Here is a 17276-nt window from a genome sequence, read left to right on the forward strand (position 1 = left end):
TACTGAATTTCGGCTTGCGCGAAAAACGAATTGAAATAATTTATTGTAAACGTGAACCAGGAACCACGGAGCGCTTATCCTGGAAGTCGAGAAATTTTATTCGCGGACTGACAGCTACTGAATTTCGGCTTGCGCGAAAAATGAATTGAAATAATTTATTGTAAACGTGAACCAGGAACCACGGAGCGCTTATCCTGGAAGTCGAGAAATTTTATTAGCGGACTGACAGCTACTGAATTTCGGCTTGCGCGAAAAACGAATTGAAATAATTTATTGTAAACGTGAACCAGGAACCACGGAGCGCTTATCCTGGAAGTCGAGAAATTTTATTAGCGGACTGACAGCTACTGAATTTCGGCTTGCGCGAAAAACGAATTGAAATAATTTATTGTAAACGTGAACCATGAACCACGGAGCGCTTATCCTGGAAGTCGAGAAATTTTATTAGCGGACTGACAGCTACTGAATTTCGGCTTGCGCGAAAAACGAATTGAAATAATTTATTGTAAACGTGAACCAGGAACCACGGAGCGCTTATCCTGGAAGTCGAGAAATTTTATTAGCGGACTGACAGCTACTGAATATGGGCTTGCGCGAAAAACGAATTGAAATAATTCATTGTAAACGTGAACCAGGAACCACGGAGCGCTTATCCTGGAAGTCGAGAAATTTTATTAGCGGACTGACAGCTACTGAATTTCGGCTTGCGCGAAAAACGAATTGAAATAATTTATTGTAAACGTGAACCAGGAACCACGGAGCGCTTATCCTGGAAGTCGAGAAATTTTATTAGCGGACTGACAGCTACTGAATTTCGGCTTGCGCGAAAAACGAATTGAAATAATTTATTGTAGATCCGGGAGGTTGAGAACCCGGTACTCGAAATACGTAGCGGACCCGAAGCGCGGGATCCGAGAGGTTGAGAACCCGGTACTCGAAATTTGCGGAGCGCGACTCTCATCCGTCCGCTCTACTGCGCGGTTGTTTCCAGACTGAGGAATTCGGCTAGCTGATTCTAAGTTGGTGACGTCACTTTCTGAACATCCGACATCGGAACTTTGGTTTCGACCTTTAATACTATGTATGATGATGTATGATGTACGATGTATGATGTATGATGTATGATGATGTATGATGTACGATGTATGATGTATGATGTATGATGATATGATATGATGTATAATGATTTTAGTTTTCACATTTCATACAAGAAATACGCACGAAGATATATCCTTCAGTTAACGGGTCAGATGATAACGCTGCCGTTCTGCGACAGTTGGATGATGAAAAGTTTTGCTCGTATCTTTCAAATGTGTTTTAAAATACACTCGAAATGTTACGAAGCTTCGTTCTTTCTCTCCCTATCACCTTTTTAGGTCTTTAAATCACTACGCAGCGTTAAATACTGTGTCATATACGGAGCATCCATTTCATCTCGATCGAAATTAGCGCATCCGTGATGTGTTACAGTTACTCTGAATATTTTTGCATCCGAACACTTTTCGAAAAACAATTCTGCTTTTCTACCCAACGTAGATACTTCACTTGCGACTAGCTAAAACAGCGTTTCGATTATACGCCTACGAAAATTCAAGATCCAGAGAGCAAATGAAAAGTTGTTGGAATAATTATGAATAATAATGTTATGGAATACATCGAGCGCGTGTCGACTAGGATCCCATTTTGAAATGAATAATTCTTCTTTTCTCATATTATGGCCGTATTATTGTAGATAACCCAGTTTGTCTTATGACAAATTATAAAATTTATTGTATGCATCACGTCCCTCACGGAAAAAAAACCCTAGACCTGGGTGTCAATCCGTACCCTCAATTTTTTTCTCACGGGAATTTAGCATTATCTATGAGTTGAGGGTACGAATTTGCACCAAAATCCAGGGTTTTTTCCGTGAGGGGTGTTAATCCGAAATGGACCCTGTATATAAATATCGTACGTGGACCGCATATACATATATACTTTTTGTTCTCTGCATCGTTATTACATCTGATCCATTATTATTTATAATCTATCTATACATTATTTTTTTGGATACCTATACTTCAATCAAATCACTTTTTTGCTACGAATTTTGGACGAAATTTATTCTCATTATTAATTTCATGTATCGCTGACAAGTCGGTAAGTACACACAGCCTGAGTACCGGCTTGGGCTTACCATTGCGAAGACTGTTACTCGGAAGGTGAATGCAGCCAGCAACCCGTCGAAATCGGTAACTCTCTAATGTTCTGCTGAAGTTCTCAACTCTACCGTTGAAACATCTCAGGGGGCGCAAGCGCACAACGATTTTCGGTCCTCACACCAAAGCCACTGTCTTTATGTTCTTCAGTCAATGGCAGATTCATACATAATGATGGAAAATTTTTATCGGACAGCAAGGCTGCGAACTACACGTACATCGATTTTTCTATTCGACAGCTGTTCACAGCACTTCGAGTTTTGACAAATACACATTAAGATTTCAGAACGTGGAGAACGCCTAATCTTGAAAGTGCGTGAAATATTAGAGAATCGAAAAGTGATATGTGATACGCGTGGCGCTGTGGGTGACTAATTCATTCATCAGCTAATCCTGTACATCCCAGTTGAATAGCGTGCCGATTGTCTATTAGTTAAGAATAATAATTTTCAACGATGTCTGAAATATTGGATGAAAATTTTGGATCCCAATATGCGCTTCAGGTTGCTTTACAAACAATGAAAGAACGCTGTCAACAATTTCAAAAAAGACTGGACATCGCAGAACGGGAGAATGCTAGTCTGCGCGTAAAATGCTATAGAGAATCCAGCACAGCTATGCTTCCTGCCACTGGAGATAACCAAATTACCGAATTACAAATTTTGACCGTGAGTATGAGTGAAGCATTATCTAGATTTTTAGGTTACGTGTACATTTCCATAGGTTTTTTCGTACTGAGATCACTTCTAAAATGTTATTTCAAATAGTAGCTATATAAACGACTTACCATTTAATAAACCTGTCTTATCACATCAGCTACTAAATTACTGACGAATGAAATTTACACTTATTTTGTGACGCGAAGCACTCTACATCAATCAACGTCAGTTTTATTTACTTTTACATCTATGCTCACCCTCCTCGTGTCATCAATTTTCTTGCTATGCGTTTTGGAATAATGACAGTGTTACATTTGTTTTCGTTTTTTTTTCTTTTAAGGATAAAGTCGAGCAGCTGACAAGGATAAAGACACAGTTAACACATCACATATTCATGGTCGCAAATGAAAATCGTCAACTGTGGAAACGTTTGTCACGATTAACAAAGACGAATAAGAATCTTGGAAATCATTTAAATAAAATATCAGATGCTCTACAGCAACATCCATCTACTCAACCCCTCGAAGCTCTGTCTTATAATATGAGACTGGACTTCAACCTCAGCAAAAATGAATCAGACCAGTTTCTCGTGCCTGCTGATCTTGGTAAGATTGTTTCACGTGCGTACAAAGAGGTAGAGTATTATTAAGGTGTATTAATTTTACAGTTTAACTGACTTAACGGTAGTATTAATTGTGGGAAAACACAATTACCCAATAATTTTACTAATTGTAAATCAAAACTTTCAACTCCGATCAGACTAAATGTTATTTTAGAGTGAATTAGTCTGAGATGCTATCAAACAAATTTTAGTCAAGTCTATTCCTGCATAATAGTTTTGTAATACTGAATTTTATTATTTCAGAATCCAACGAAACTAGTTTGGAAGAAATTTCATTGAAACTAATAAATAGTATTAAAATGGAAAAGTCTGAGTTGGAGCAGCAATATGCAGAGGTGAGGAAATTATAAACATGAATTGTTTTGCGCAGCATGATGATTATTTATTAATTTATGTAAAAATGATCTGTAGCAAGTTTTGGTAATCTTCAAATTCTCTAATTTTCAAGATGGTAGAAATGCAGAATACTTCTGAAATTAATCTCCAGAACATGGACTATTTTTATCCTGAGTCTATGAACTCTGATTGTATGGAACAATTGAAACAACATGATACAAGATTGTCTCATACAAAACACATATTACTCTCACAGCAGACCAAGCTTAAAACAATTATGGGAAAATTGAAAACAATAAAGAAAGGTAAGCAACTCAAGAAGAGTGAAGAATAATTTTATATCAGTGTCCTTAACCTTCAGGTAACGGTATATTTTTATAACATGTCATCATTTTACAACATTAGGATCATCTGCAATTCAGTAAACTGTAATACAATATTAACATATTAATATTTCATGAATTTGAATCTTTCGAAATCAGTTTAAAATTACAGAATTACGATTTTTCTTTCAAAGTATTCTTACGTTAATGTTACGAGATGAAACCTCGTAATTTTATAGCTCTTCATAACTTAGACGATATCTACAATGACGTATTACTTTTTATTTGTCTTTACAGGAGCAATGTGTAAGAGTTGTCGTGACAATGCTAGGAAAAAAATGTGTCAAGCAGGAACTCAGTTTAATTCAGATGACAGCTTAAAAGAAAATGGTGCTACACAAACAAGTCTTATTCCGAACTCCACCACATTACCAGAAAATATGAATTATACGACAGACGGGTGCAGTGAAGTTGAAAACAAAATTTGCCCTATGTGTGAAATGATATATGGAAAAACAATCAATTGCGCGGAATTTCACGAACATGTTTTAAGTCATTTTTCGGACGAAGAAAAATCACTCGGATGTGATTTCGAAATAATTCAGTAGCATTTAGTTTTTATTAATTGCTACATCCGTAGACAATTAATTAACAGCCATCTATTATCTATTTTATAAATTATGAAAAAAAATGTAAAATAATATATAACAAGAAGCGAATGGTATAATTATATGAACGTATGTACGTATAATGAATGATGTATGCATATTTCTGTGTCTTCTTGGCTTAATTCTTAAACTACAAATTCTAATCATTTTTACGAAGGATGAAATGCATTCAAAATAACACGAAACCAAATATCATGTACTACTCAGGCGTGTATTTATTTTTATTCAATTTTTATCCTTTTGGAATTAATTGCTATAAAGTTCAAAGTCATAAATCGGTTAGCAAAGTGAAACCATTTTGACACTAAGGCCAATCTTTTCTTATACCTGTACTTTAATACACCTGCAAAATGCTACAAAAGTAGGTTTAAAAAAACTACAGTACTCAACAAAAATCTCAGGATCAGTTAATTTTCACTAGTTTAAACTTTGGTTTAAACTAAGCTCAATTCTATGCTCGATGCAATTTAAACAAAGTTTGTTTCTGATTCGTTGAACTGCGTTGTTCGAATGAGATCAGAGGTAACCCTTGAAATTGAATACTGGGCTTTAGCTAAAAGTAATTACTAATACGTAGCTTAGTATACAGGTTATACTATTATCGCAATATACGATCTACATGTAGTATCTAACACAGATAGCATCAACGGCTGTCAAGTCTTCAGATTTATGAATGAAAAGTTCTATAACAGAGTTTTGAGATGTTCATCAAGTAGCTGCACACTCTTTCTATAGACCTAAAACAAATAAATTCATCACTTGTACACGTAAAATTAGAGATCGTATTTAAACATTAATTTGTTCAAATTTCTGTATGTTTTAATGTAATTTTCGGATGCTGATTTTACTTTAATTATCGAATATTAGCATATTAGTTCAACACAACTTTTATGTGGTTGAAACAAAAACTACCAAGTCACCATTAGTATCCATTCAAATTGTTGGTCCTAAAACTCCTCTAAAATTGATGTGGATCCAAAGTTCAAACATATTGTTAATTATTAAAATTAATATAAAGTTTCCAATCAAAAAATTATGATAATTTGAAAAAGCTTTTAAGCCTGTCTCCGCCATTTAACAATGTCGTATAAAAATAATACATATCTTATTCTGTGAAATATGTGGATACCTAAATGGTCAATTACCTCTTCCATCCAGGAATACGTGTGTAACTGTTAATGCAAAACAAAGGAACGAGTGGTGAGGAAGGGCAGATAAACTTGATCCGGATCCAACCTCAGGAATGGGTAGAGTACGAAGAATCATCCAGTTGTAGCTGCTTATTTTTCTACGTTTCTTCAATTCAGTGCCGACCTCTTTTCTGATTCTTTCATTATACGCATTTAACCAATGCCGCTGTGATACACGAAAATAACAGAAACTTTAGGATTTCGTCAAATAAGTTAATGTTCGTTAGTGTTATTTGGAAATGCTCTCTTATCATGGAATGTTGAAAGTAATGAAACTTACATGTGATGGTGTCAATAATTTCAGATCGATGAGTTTTGGCTCGTAAGGAACCAGTGTGACATCTTTGAACTTAAGAAACTTTCGTCCAGAATGATGCTGTCAAAAAACACATATTATAAGCCGATCTAAGCTCTGCAACTGAATATCAGTATACCTATGTGTAACATATTGAATTACAATTAAATCTGTATAAGCTCCTTACCGTCATATTAGTTTCAACGACCTGTAAAACATTTTCTAGTCGGATACCGAATTCACCCTCCTTATAATACCCAGGTTCATTGGAAAGAAAATATCCTGGTTGAAGATTGACAGGGGCACATTCATCAGTTGATGTATCGTATGATACACTGATGGGAGCTGAAGTAATAATTTTTGGTTTAGATAAGTTTTCCAACTACTCAAAATCTTTTTGCAAAAGTCTGTAAATTGAAATTTTACTGCGAAAAGCTCGTAGAGACACAGCATTCAGAAAAATGTTTGTAATATCGACAAATTTTGTAATTTTCTCGCACTTGTCAACATTATTCTGTTTTTCTTTTGAAATGTAGTATCAAAAATTAAGCAAGTTGTGAAAACTCGTCGCAAAGTTTCTTGATTTCTTTGTTAAAAATAAAATTTTATTACAGTTATAGTCGAATGTATTTCAATTAAACGCTTGGGTTTTAAGAGGAAGTTCCAGTCGATTTTGACAAAAAATTGAATACATCTCCGAAACGATGCTACGTACTGGATTGTTTCTTTGAGATTACATGATTTATGAGTTTTAGAATCCAACGAAGTTTTGATTTAATTACCGAAATCTATAAAAAATTACCATCGCATTTATTATGACTATTCTGCAAGCCTACGCAGGACTGATGCGATTCAGGTGATGATAGCCGCATTTCAAATTCAATGCCGAACACACATATGCAAAAATAATGGGGTATCATGCAATAATCGCACTGCAAAAGAATCTTTAATTTTTGGTAGTTGCACGATCTTACAGAATTAATGAGTCTTCGAGGCTCGCATGATAATTTTACGTTCGAAGACTGTCATTTATCCAGCCGTCGAAGTTTGAACCCTTTCCGTTCGTTTGTTTATTTAATACAGAAAGAACAACTGTGTGTTTGCTTGATTGGTAACGGTAGGTGTATTACATGACCTCGACATATGTCACTTACGTTCGTGAACAGACAAATAATGCCCGACACCATGGCCAGTTCCGTGTTGGTAGTCGCGACCAACTGACCACAAGGGTTCCCTGACCAGAAGATCAAGTTGGTCTGTTCTTAACTCAGCAGGGAAGATTAGTGAAGCTAATTGTATCGAGCCAATCAGGACTCGGGTGTAAGCCTCTTTTTGTTCTTTCGTCGGTTGGCCGTAGTGGACAGTTCTTGTCACGTCTGTAGTACCGTCTGACGACAAGAAAATAATTACGTCAAATTCAAAAATTAAAACAAGGAAATAGCAATCAAATTATTTTGAAAAATTACCGAGGTATTGGCCACCGGAATCAATTACCAGGGTGGAATCCGTGCCGAGTGTTAAACTGGTAGCAACGGCTGGTTCATAGTGTGGCAAGGCAGCGTGAGGTCCGTAGCCTGCTATCGTAGGGAAAGATATACCCACGGCATTTTCCTGTTCCATACGTACTGCTTTAGCGAATCTAGACACCTGAAGTTCGTCCCAGCCCTCGGTGCCTAGCTCAAGTTGCTCCTCGATGTAGGAAAGGATTTCGCACATTGCGATTCCATCTCTAATATGAGCTTGTTCCATGCCTCGTATTTCCACAGGATTTTTTACCGCACGCATTGCGATTATTGGTGACGGTTTTATCAGCCGTATAGATTGCGGGATCTGTGTCGATGTTATCGATAAAAATATTTATAAGCACATGATTAATTATACACTTATGGGGACTGAGACTGAGTCCGATTTTCATTTCTTTGTAAGTACTTGCGAAGATTGTTTTATGATGTTTTATTCAAACCGCAGTGATTGTGTGAGAAACATTTTTCATTCCCGATTTTAACACTATCAATTTTTTCGCAATGTTATCATTCAAAAATTCGATGTCCAACGATAATTAGGCACAGTCTAAGATATGTTATTGGTACTATATAATTATCTTCAATATAGGTTCAATTTTTCCGATGGTTTGTAAGTTGACCTGTTTCACTGGGTTTTCTCTGGCAGAAATAAGTTTCAACAATTTAATATGCCTCTTGAAACTCCAACTTTTATATATTATTCTTACAATTATCTTTTCCCACCAATATCAATACTCACGGATATGAAAATCTCTTGGGAAGCACCCCTTGCGTAGCCGCACTGGGCAGGTAACCAGACACTCTTCCAAGCCTGTGCCATGGTCCTCAGATCGTACCAGATAGACGTATAATTGTGAACTCTAAGGTCAGATATAAACAGTTATACGTGGGAGAAACCGTAGTGTCTCCATATCGTACCTACTGTCGAGATTTTGTTTTTCATCTAAATAATTACTGTAACGTTCAGCCAGTTTAAAATTTCACGTAGACTCCAATCGATAAAATTCTATTTCCATTTAGATCAAAATACGTAAGAATCACAAAAAATCATTAAAAGCCGTCAAGTAATAGATCGAAGGTCTGTATCCGGAGTATTTATACATCGCTAAACCGGTGCCTTACATATATTTGTGAGAACTTACTTGACGCAGTCGGCATGAAAGCAAGCGTCAGTTTTCAGATGTATGCGGACAGATCTGTGCAGTTTTTGTTCAGGAGCGTACAAATGAATAGCACCATCGGTGATGATGGCATATGACCGTAAGACTGGGGTATAAGGGATGTCATTGCCACGAATGTTGAATAGCCAGGCAATTTCGTCAAGGGCGGTTAGGACCAGAGCATTTGCACCCACAAGTTCCATTTCCCTCCTAACATCACGAATCTTTTCCTGCCACGGTCGACCCGCATATTTATCTTCCAGAACGGTAGCAGGATCGGCATTATACGGCGGTCGATCCGTTTGCCAGATTGCATCTATCAGGTTATTGTGAACTGCGACTAATTTGACCGATGTGTTTACTGTGGAATGAGATTTTATTGTACAGATTTGCCAGGAACATTAATAACACTGATTTAGAATATTTCAATGTTGTGTAAATGGTATAATTGCAAGTAATCCGGCGAAGGGCCGTTCAAAAATAACGTAAGCTTTTTAGGAAGTGGGGAGGGTCAAAATTTTGTATGGAGCTCTATATGGCGTAGAGGGGAGATTGGACAATTCCATACGTAATTTTCTCAAATCTCGGTAAATACAATATAGCATCTTTGTCAGTTTTCTGAACAGGTTTTTTTTTTAAATGCTATGAAAATAGTAATTAATAAATATTGTAATTACTGGCTACTTTTATAACATCTGTTTGAGAAAGAATGGAATTAGAAATTGATTTTGTAAATGGTCTTGGAGATTAATGTAAATTTATACCCATGTAAACAAAATTCAATAAAATTACTGTTAACCTTTATTCTTATAATATTTGTTTATTGTAACAACAAGGCTACCATTTAATCGATTATTCTTCATACCCATACCTATGAATAACAAAACAATAATTAGTATTCTTTTTTTAGTCAATCAACCAATACAAAGTCATTGGTAATGTTTCTTATTTGAACATTACGAACGGTACAAGTAATTGGACGTACAATCGAATTAGCACGGAAACCGAGATGAATATTTTTTATAAAAAATCATTACAGCTCAACTGCATAACTCTATATGAATTTTTAATAGCAACTTACACAGGTCGTATTCCCAATTTTCCCACGTGAATGCTGGGATCAGAGCAGGGTCCGCTCCAATTCGCGTTTCATTCTCTTTGGATTGAAACTCGTGCAACAGCCACTGGGACAGCGTGGGGACCTTCGTAAATTTCCATTAGTACTTCACTTTTTCCATTGCATAAAATCATTTCCTTTGCAATATGTTGACTCGATGAATTTTCAAAGAAAATGTTTAGGAAAATCAGGATAGTATTTGTTCTGCTAACCGTGGTTCGTATGGATATTTGGCCTAAGTATCACTTTCAATAGCCTCAACCTGGCTCATATTATATTCCCAACCTTCTCTGAATCATAAGATCAGTTACGTTTGACAATTATGTACGAGACCACTCAGAATACTCATTCTCCCATACCTGTTGCACGTAGTGCTTCAGGTGAACGATCATCGATGACCGATTGTACGAACTGGCCGTACAACAGATCGTTCTCACGCTCAGAGAGAAGAGTTCTTACTCCTCATCGTGGTTGCATCAACTCCACTGTTGAGTAGAGAGATTGTGAAGATATACTACAGAAATGATCCTGTGAAGTATGATCTTGTCCAAGTGAGGTCCGGATTTAAAATATATTTCTGTGCGGAATTATATTTAACGCGAGAATCTGCTAACCTAGAAGCCATCTAGCGGCGATACTAAAAAGTTTAAGTTAAGTTTGTGTCATGCTCAGTCATGCTTTCCTCATGAGTCATATGACAGTAACTAAGAAGTTTCAAGTATTTTTCCGGTCGACAAGTTACCGTTTCAACTCTTACCGACTCACATCGAAACTTGCCGAGTATTAGGAGGGGTTCCAAACGTTAGCATCACACAGTGAATTAAGAGACTTGTATTGCACAATCACTCTAGAGTACGGCTTTACCGACCGCGTAAAGAATCAGTTATTTTTATTCTTATTAAAGTCTACATGTTACTGACTCGAGAAAATCGCAATTAGCACAATTTGACACGCAATACCGAGGAAAAAAAAATATTTTCTTTCAGGTAACAATAATGCCTAAAGATATATTTCTATAATTAAATTACAATTAATTGTACAAATATATATTCTGGCGTTGTTGTCACGTAAGAATTAAAGTTTTTGAATTTTTGTACTTGGTATTAGAAGTAACATTACGAGACCTGCAGATTTTTTTGTCTCAGTGATGCTTAGGCTCTCATGATAATGAAAATAAGTGACAACTCACACGGTTGATAAGGACTGACTGTAGCATCTTAAAGTAGAGAAAAGTATGATTTCATTCATTTGAATAGGAAATTAGCAATTTATGATTTTTGGACAATTGAATCTATCTAATCGCAATGCCAATATTGTAGGATTCAGATATCACAGAAAACTTGGGACCTACCTAACAAATATTGTAAGAATAATGTTTTTCCCCATATTGTGAAACTCAAATTCTCAGACGTTATATCACGTCCGATATTGTTATGAAATTAAGAATAACTTTCATATCGAATATTCGATATACAGTTTTCCATGTCCTGGAATTTAGCCGGACACTTGACTTTTACGTGTGTACATGTATTACAAAAAGAAATATATAGTTGTAAAGTTGTTAAACTTACATTTTCATTGCCAAGTTTCATCAGAGTCCAATCGCAGCTAAGCTGCTTATCTGCCTGTATGTGATACCTTCCGTCAGTCCAGAAAACAGCTTTATCTTGAGTGACTAGAGCCTCTCCGAAACTACCGAAAAATCCTGTGATGTATTCCCTTCTTGCATCATGCGGTGCGACAGTCTCACTCTGCAGAGTAAAAAGTCCTAATTGACTACCGAATTGATAATAATTCTCACGCTGAAAGTATGGACCTGCACTCTACACTCTACTCCACCAGGCGTAAATTTTTATTTATGTTAAAAGTTTTTAACAATTCTGATGTATGATGCGGTAGCAGAAAAATATTACACTATTAAAAGCGAATTTTTTAAGTTCAACGACGTGTCTCGATTGTTCAAAATAACATGCAATAATATTCGTGATCCAGCTTCTAGGACAAGAAAGTTCTAATGAAATCTGAAAAATTATGTTAATTGTACACTCCATGTTATCCTGTAAATATTATTGCTGATTACTGCAACCTACAAGTTTCAGTCTTGCGAGAATATTAAAAAATGAATATGAAAAAGCGATAATTAGGTACGATATTCTAAAAATCAAGTGAGTCTTTGATAAGTCGATACCTTTCTTACACGAGCTTTTATTCAGCTATTTAAAACTATCACGTCATAATTGCCATCTATAATTATTATTAACCACAATCCTACTTCTTTTTAGCCCCTAAAATTTCTGCTTTCGTTGCATTAATTGTATTTTTTATCGTCCCGAGTACAATTTCTGGACTTTTTACTCCTGTGATTTCCATTCTTTGAAGAGAATTCAATTCAAACCAGAATTAGTTAGGACTCTTGGGTCGTTTGGTTTCATTGTAAACACAACTTAATTACCTATTACAAAGCCCTATCGCAATTGTTTTCTCCCGTGACAGTATGTCCACATAGAGTGTGAAGAAATTGATTCTAATGTTTCTAAAAATCTACCCAAATTTGTCGAAAAAAAAAACAAAGCAGTAAGTCTTAGATTTTTACGATTTTTTGGGCTAAAATCAGTCTGTCTTGAAATCGATTCGTAGGACTCTCAGGAATACGAAACAAAGAAAACCTTTAGAACTTCCTCAGCTAGAGAGCTGCAAAGATAAGACGAAATTTTCTCAATTGTCGGCAGCAACTTTGATCGACTGCTACTAGCGATTTCAGATCATACACAATCTTTCTCTCTGGTAAAAGTACGCGCAAATAGCGTCTAAATCATTTGGTTCTAACGTTTTTAAAATTGTACAAAATTTAGGGAACAACATACGAAGAGGATAGCTTTTATGCAATTCTTGCGGAAATAAGCGTTTCATCTCAGAATAGATTTTTACCAGCTGGTTCATACTAATTGAACCATCTGTAGAATAGGATTGGTATTTTCAGACATCATTCCATATTTTTTCGTTGTGCTGTGTAAAAAGTAGGTTATTCAAAATGTTGTCTTACTCGACCGGCAGCGTCCACTGTTATAGATTTTCATGGTCATTCAGCAACACGCTAATCCAAGACTAGAGACTTGACATTTTCCTAAACCTAAGTTTCAAAACATAATTTCTTATTTGGTTATACTTTGTTCTGAGAAAGAGCTTCAATTTCTAAATATCATTCGAAGTATCGTATACGTAATTCATTTGCATATTGCATCGTAATGATACACTGTTTTCGAGATTAATATCATAAGAAATGATATTATTAACTGGGACAATTAAGACAGTAAATTTCATCTCAGAATTATATCTTCTAATCAGTAACTTTAAATGGGAAATTGAATTATTTGGTATCAAATTGCAAGATCGACGCAATGGAATTTACATATAAAAAAAAAACAAGAGTATAGCTGTATGTTATCTGGAGTAAAAATTCCAAATATCTGGTATAATGGGAAATTCTGAAATGAATTTGTGATTGAAAAAACAAATAGAATATCCGCATTAAATCAAATATCGTCAACTATGTATAAAATAAAAAACGAACCAAATCAAACGACAATAAATAAATAACTCAAAAATCTAAACTAAACAGGAATGGCTACAAGGATGGGTTGGCATGCTGTTACGTTGGAACGAGCGGTATCACCGAAAACACACTTTTAAAAATAACTGGGTTCACGTATCGGTAAAATAAAACTGGTAAACGAACACTGGTAAAACAGACATATTATGAATCAACGGGGATTTTGACAAAAATATACCTCCGAAGGGCCGAGACGGCCTTGATTGAACGACGTCACGGTCTGAAAATGGAAGCATCTTTGTCAGTGTAATCTGTGAAACATAAAACTTAGGTGCTGTAGAAAAATTGTAGTATCCTATCAGATTTATATATTATTGTACTCTTCGGAATTCATGTCAGTACCGGTAGTTGGTTCAACTAACAGATAGATATCAGTTGAAATCAATCGAATCTTAGACGTGTTGGAACTGGAATTTGCATTCCTCGGATAACTACATGTATGACTGAACCAACAGGATTTTATTGCTACGTGTGAATTTCAGACGAAAATTGTGAGAAATTGATCAAAAACAAGAATTTTTCAGAGACAGCAAGAACTAAGTATAGGAATTTGTAAAATTACGCAAAAAATATCGGACAAAAATTGAAAGTATCTATACCGGGCCTAAATGTGGAAACAAGCCGTTTCGATGCTTAAAGATATGCATCAGGAGTTACAATTTGCCATCTCACGAACGAAATTGTAACGTCCAGTTGCTTATCTGTAGGCGCCGAGGTGGTTTGTTTCCACATTTGGGCCCGGTATAACTCCTACTGATACTTTTAGAGTACGGCGGTAAGAAATATACGGAAAAATATCGAAATTTGATGGAGAATCATACAAAATTCGAAGATGATTTGGCATATTGTAAAGACACGGCGGAAAAAAAGGGGAGAGGTTGACTAATTTGCACTGAAGAATCTTACAAGAAACATCGGTTGAATGTTTAGATGAAATGCGTATAATTAATTTACATGAAATACACAGTAATGTTCGTTAATCCCTTAGGCTTCCGGTTAACTTGTTTTCGGTCCGAAACAAAATACGAGCTCGATTTTGTACACGAAGGGTACGGATTATTTGAGTCAAGTGATAATCGTTTCATTCTAGTGAATGTGGTCAAATACGGCGAACGCAATACTTATTTAATTAAATAAAATACTTTTGACGGACGAAATACTTGTGGCAACTTAATGTAGAATTGAAGGAAGACTTTGAATGATCATGCTATCAATTTATTCAAGATAACACGGCGTGAGTTCCTTGCGATAATGTGAATTTTGTATCAAAAAATGTGTGTTGAATTCATTAAAAATTTGATTGAACGCACCTCGATTGTTTTTTTTTTTTTTAAATATGAAATTGCTCTATTAAAGCAAATTAAGCTTGTTCCGATTTATGGTTTTCTGAGTCAAGAATTCAATGGTTCAAACAAGTAATTAAACTTGTTGTTAGAAAAATCTTTTGCATTGATTGAATATTGGAGTCATTCAAGCGCACAATACAAATTCTTTCGAATCATATCATTTGTAAATCTGTTGACTGGAAATTTTGCAGAATTCATCCGATATTTAATGGATCTACCTCGAATACTTATCGTTGTATGTATATATTCTTTGCTTGTTTCAAAGCCTGCGGTGTTTCTTTTGCCTCGTAAACAAATTTGTGCAACTGATTCGATCGGTTACGCCGAACAAGCTCTGGTTAGATCAACAAACTATGTCATTCAATGAATGTAAATTTTTTTCTAGCCAGATTCGTACTTATTTTATTTGAAGTACCCAATTATTTCTGTCAACGAACATGCGACTTGGAGTAACAATACATAAACTTCAAATAAAATGATGATTGAATCAAGAAATTCGCTCAACTAAACCATTTTGACAAACCAACTAAATCGAAATTGTTGAATTGAAGTAATCGTAATTGGAAAAAATAAGGTATACTAGATTGAAGTGAAGGACTTCAAGAAAATCTATGTTCTTGATTCAAGAATTCCTTTCCCCTATATAGGCTTACAAATTATGTGATAGTAACTGGGGATGTAGCCGACGTGAGAGATTTAAAGTCATTGGCACATAATTCGTATACATATAATCGATCTCGCATTTGGTTTCGGTTTGAAAAAAAAAGTTAGTCGGAAGCCCAAGGCGTTAATAAACATTACTGTAGACAAATTTGTAGAGTGAATTCTCATTGCGCGTATGTACATACATACAGTGTATAAAATGCATTATTCACCTGATGAGCATCGTCCGAAGTAACAATGTAACCGTCAAGAGCAGGTCCTTGGACTCTCGTGATCCGGCTCATTTCCAGCCTCAACCGGCTAAGATTAATGGAGGTGTCGACTCTGTCGACAGGCTGATTTCCCTGGTGAGCACTAGCGGGGCAGTTGGATCTCGGGGATCCCTTGTAGTCCAGGGTATCGTCGGCGACATCTCGTATACTGCGCGTCCGCGCTGCAGCGGCCATTCCTGCGAATCGTGATTCGCAATTCATGACCAATGCAAAATGCAAAATATTCACAGGAATTGGAGAAAAAATGAAATAAGTGGTCAAAAAAATTAATCTCTTCTAGTTGGAGGCGCCGGGTATCGATCCCGGTACCTCTCGCATGCTAAGCGAGCGCTCTACCATCTGAGCTACGCCCCCGGTGTATACGAAGGGAATAGAGTTTTAGTCAAACTCGTATTGAACTAAACACGATCTATTTCGGTCTCTCACTTGTACGCTTGGTGCTTCTTTGGTAATAGGAAAACATATTGGGACCGATGGGTCTTTCTTGAGGAAATTTAGTATGTATCAGTAAACATTTTTAGATTGGTGTATATGCAATAGTAGAGATCAGTTATATAAACCGGTGAATGCGTGACGTGGATTCAAGTACATATAATTATTTCAGCAGGCTAAATCACGCGCGAATCAATCAATTTCCAATTTCGTCCTCGAAAAAGAAAGACATATTTAATTATACTATAATAATTTGATAAATACTCAATGTACGACTATGTTGAAGTGGAATTAATAAAAAGTATCAACTTTTGCCCAGCCAACCTGCTTAAGCGAATTCATAAGTAATTCTAAGTACAATTCTCTATACAATTATGATTCAACGTAATTTCTACGCACTTCTGACTTGCAATTGAATCAATTTTCTCCCCAGTAAAATAATATACATATATAAGAATTTTAAATTTTCTCATCAAGTTTAACTCAGTCGCAACGAGTTGATATTTCATTTCCATTTAATGCGTTTGTGGCTAATGCTTGTAACTAGGGCCAAAACTCAAAATGACAGTGGTAGCATATTGCATTTGAAAGCAATATAATTCAGTGTCGAACGTATTCCCAGGAGTATTCCTCGATCAGGAAACTACGTTGATCGTACCGTTTCTTAACACGCTACTCCGAACTCTGGTCTCCTGTTGAAAATCAAAAGCCACTACTGGTGGAGCCGAGAGTCAGCTCCCCGTTGTAATTTGTATCACACCTAATACGACAGTTGCCTTACTTCCGGTTAAAGTGACATCGACACCGTAAACTACCAACATCGCTGTGCAGGCACACATATACGGCGTGTATACATATTATA

General features: G+C 35.9%; 2 protein-coding genes and 2 non-coding genes across 6 annotated transcripts in view; 1 reads left to right on the forward strand and 3 right to left on the reverse strand.

The window, feature by feature from the left end:
- The first annotated feature begins 2345 nt into the window (after positions 1 to 2345).
- LOC107226615 (protein spindle-F) lies at positions 2346 to 5474 on the forward strand. 2 transcript variants are annotated; one of them, XM_046742326.1, is made up of 5 exons: positions 2346 to 2866; positions 3198 to 3477; positions 3723 to 3814; positions 3928 to 4120; positions 4436 to 5474. In XM_046742326.1, exons 1-5 carry the CDS (start codon positions 2654 to 2656, stop codon positions 4744 to 4746), a joined length of 1089 nt encoding a protein of 362 aa, XP_046598282.1. In that variant the 5' UTR covers positions 2346 to 2653; the 3' UTR covers positions 4747 to 5474. The 2 variants fall into 2 exon arrangements, with proteins under 2 accessions (XP_046598282.1, XP_015522979.1); XM_015667493.2 differs by having other exon boundaries at positions 3198 to 3462.
- The window catches only part of LOC107226609 (xaa-Pro aminopeptidase 1), a 41496-nt gene continuing 29271 nt past the window's right edge, over positions 5052 to 17276 (reverse strand). Inside the window, exons 2-13 of one of the 2 annotated variants that reach the window (XM_046742259.1) lie at positions 15923 to 16158; positions 13880 to 13921; positions 11663 to 11842; positions 10056 to 10176; positions 8957 to 9335; positions 8554 to 8674; positions 7758 to 8121; positions 7446 to 7679; positions 6479 to 6636; positions 6277 to 6372; positions 5952 to 6162; positions 5052 to 5543 (exon numbers count right to left, since the gene is read on the reverse strand). In XM_046742259.1, the coding sequence (XP_046598215.1) occupies positions 5536 to 5543; positions 5952 to 6162; positions 6277 to 6372; positions 6479 to 6636; positions 7446 to 7679; positions 7758 to 8121; positions 8554 to 8674; positions 8957 to 9335; positions 10056 to 10176; positions 11663 to 11842; positions 13880 to 13921; positions 15923 to 16158 (2150 nt within the window). In that variant the 3' untranslated portion in view covers positions 5052 to 5535. Of the gene's footprint in view, positions 5544 to 5951; positions 6163 to 6276; positions 6373 to 6478; positions 6637 to 7445; positions 7680 to 7757; positions 8122 to 8553; positions 8675 to 8956; positions 9336 to 10055; positions 10177 to 11662; positions 11843 to 13879; positions 13922 to 15922; positions 16159 to 17276 lie in introns of those variants that run through there. The other variant, XM_015667481.2, reaches the window with a different exon arrangement.
- On the reverse strand, positions 10423 to 10636 carry LOC124292648. Its single transcript, XR_006902543.1, has one exon. It is a non-coding gene; the product is annotated as a small nucleolar RNA U3 (small nucleolar RNA).
- On the reverse strand, positions 16264 to 16336 carry Trnaa-agc. The gene has a single exon. It is a non-coding gene; the product is annotated as a tRNA-Ala (tRNA).

The sequence above is a fragment of the Neodiprion lecontei genome, chromosome 1 (assembly GCF_021901455.1).
Source record: "Neodiprion lecontei isolate iyNeoLeco1 chromosome 1, iyNeoLeco1.1, whole genome shotgun sequence".
Taxonomy (NCBI): domain Eukaryota; kingdom Metazoa; phylum Arthropoda; class Insecta; order Hymenoptera; family Diprionidae; genus Neodiprion; species Neodiprion lecontei.

Excerpts from the sequence above, each read along its gene's own strand:
- LOC107226615 (XM_046742326.1), top strand. The coding sequence starts at position 2,654 with ATGTCTGAAATATTGGATGAAAATTTTGGATCCCAATATGCGCTTCAG. Across the intron at positions 3,815-3,927 it reads TGGAGCAGCAATATGCAGAG|ATGGTAGAAATGCAGAATAC; the intron begins GTGAGGAAATTA and ends CTAATTTTCAAG. Across the intron at positions 4,121-4,435 it reads ATTGAAAACAATAAAGAAAG|GAGCAATGTGTAAGAGTTGT; the intron begins GTAAGCAACTCA and ends TTGTCTTTACAG.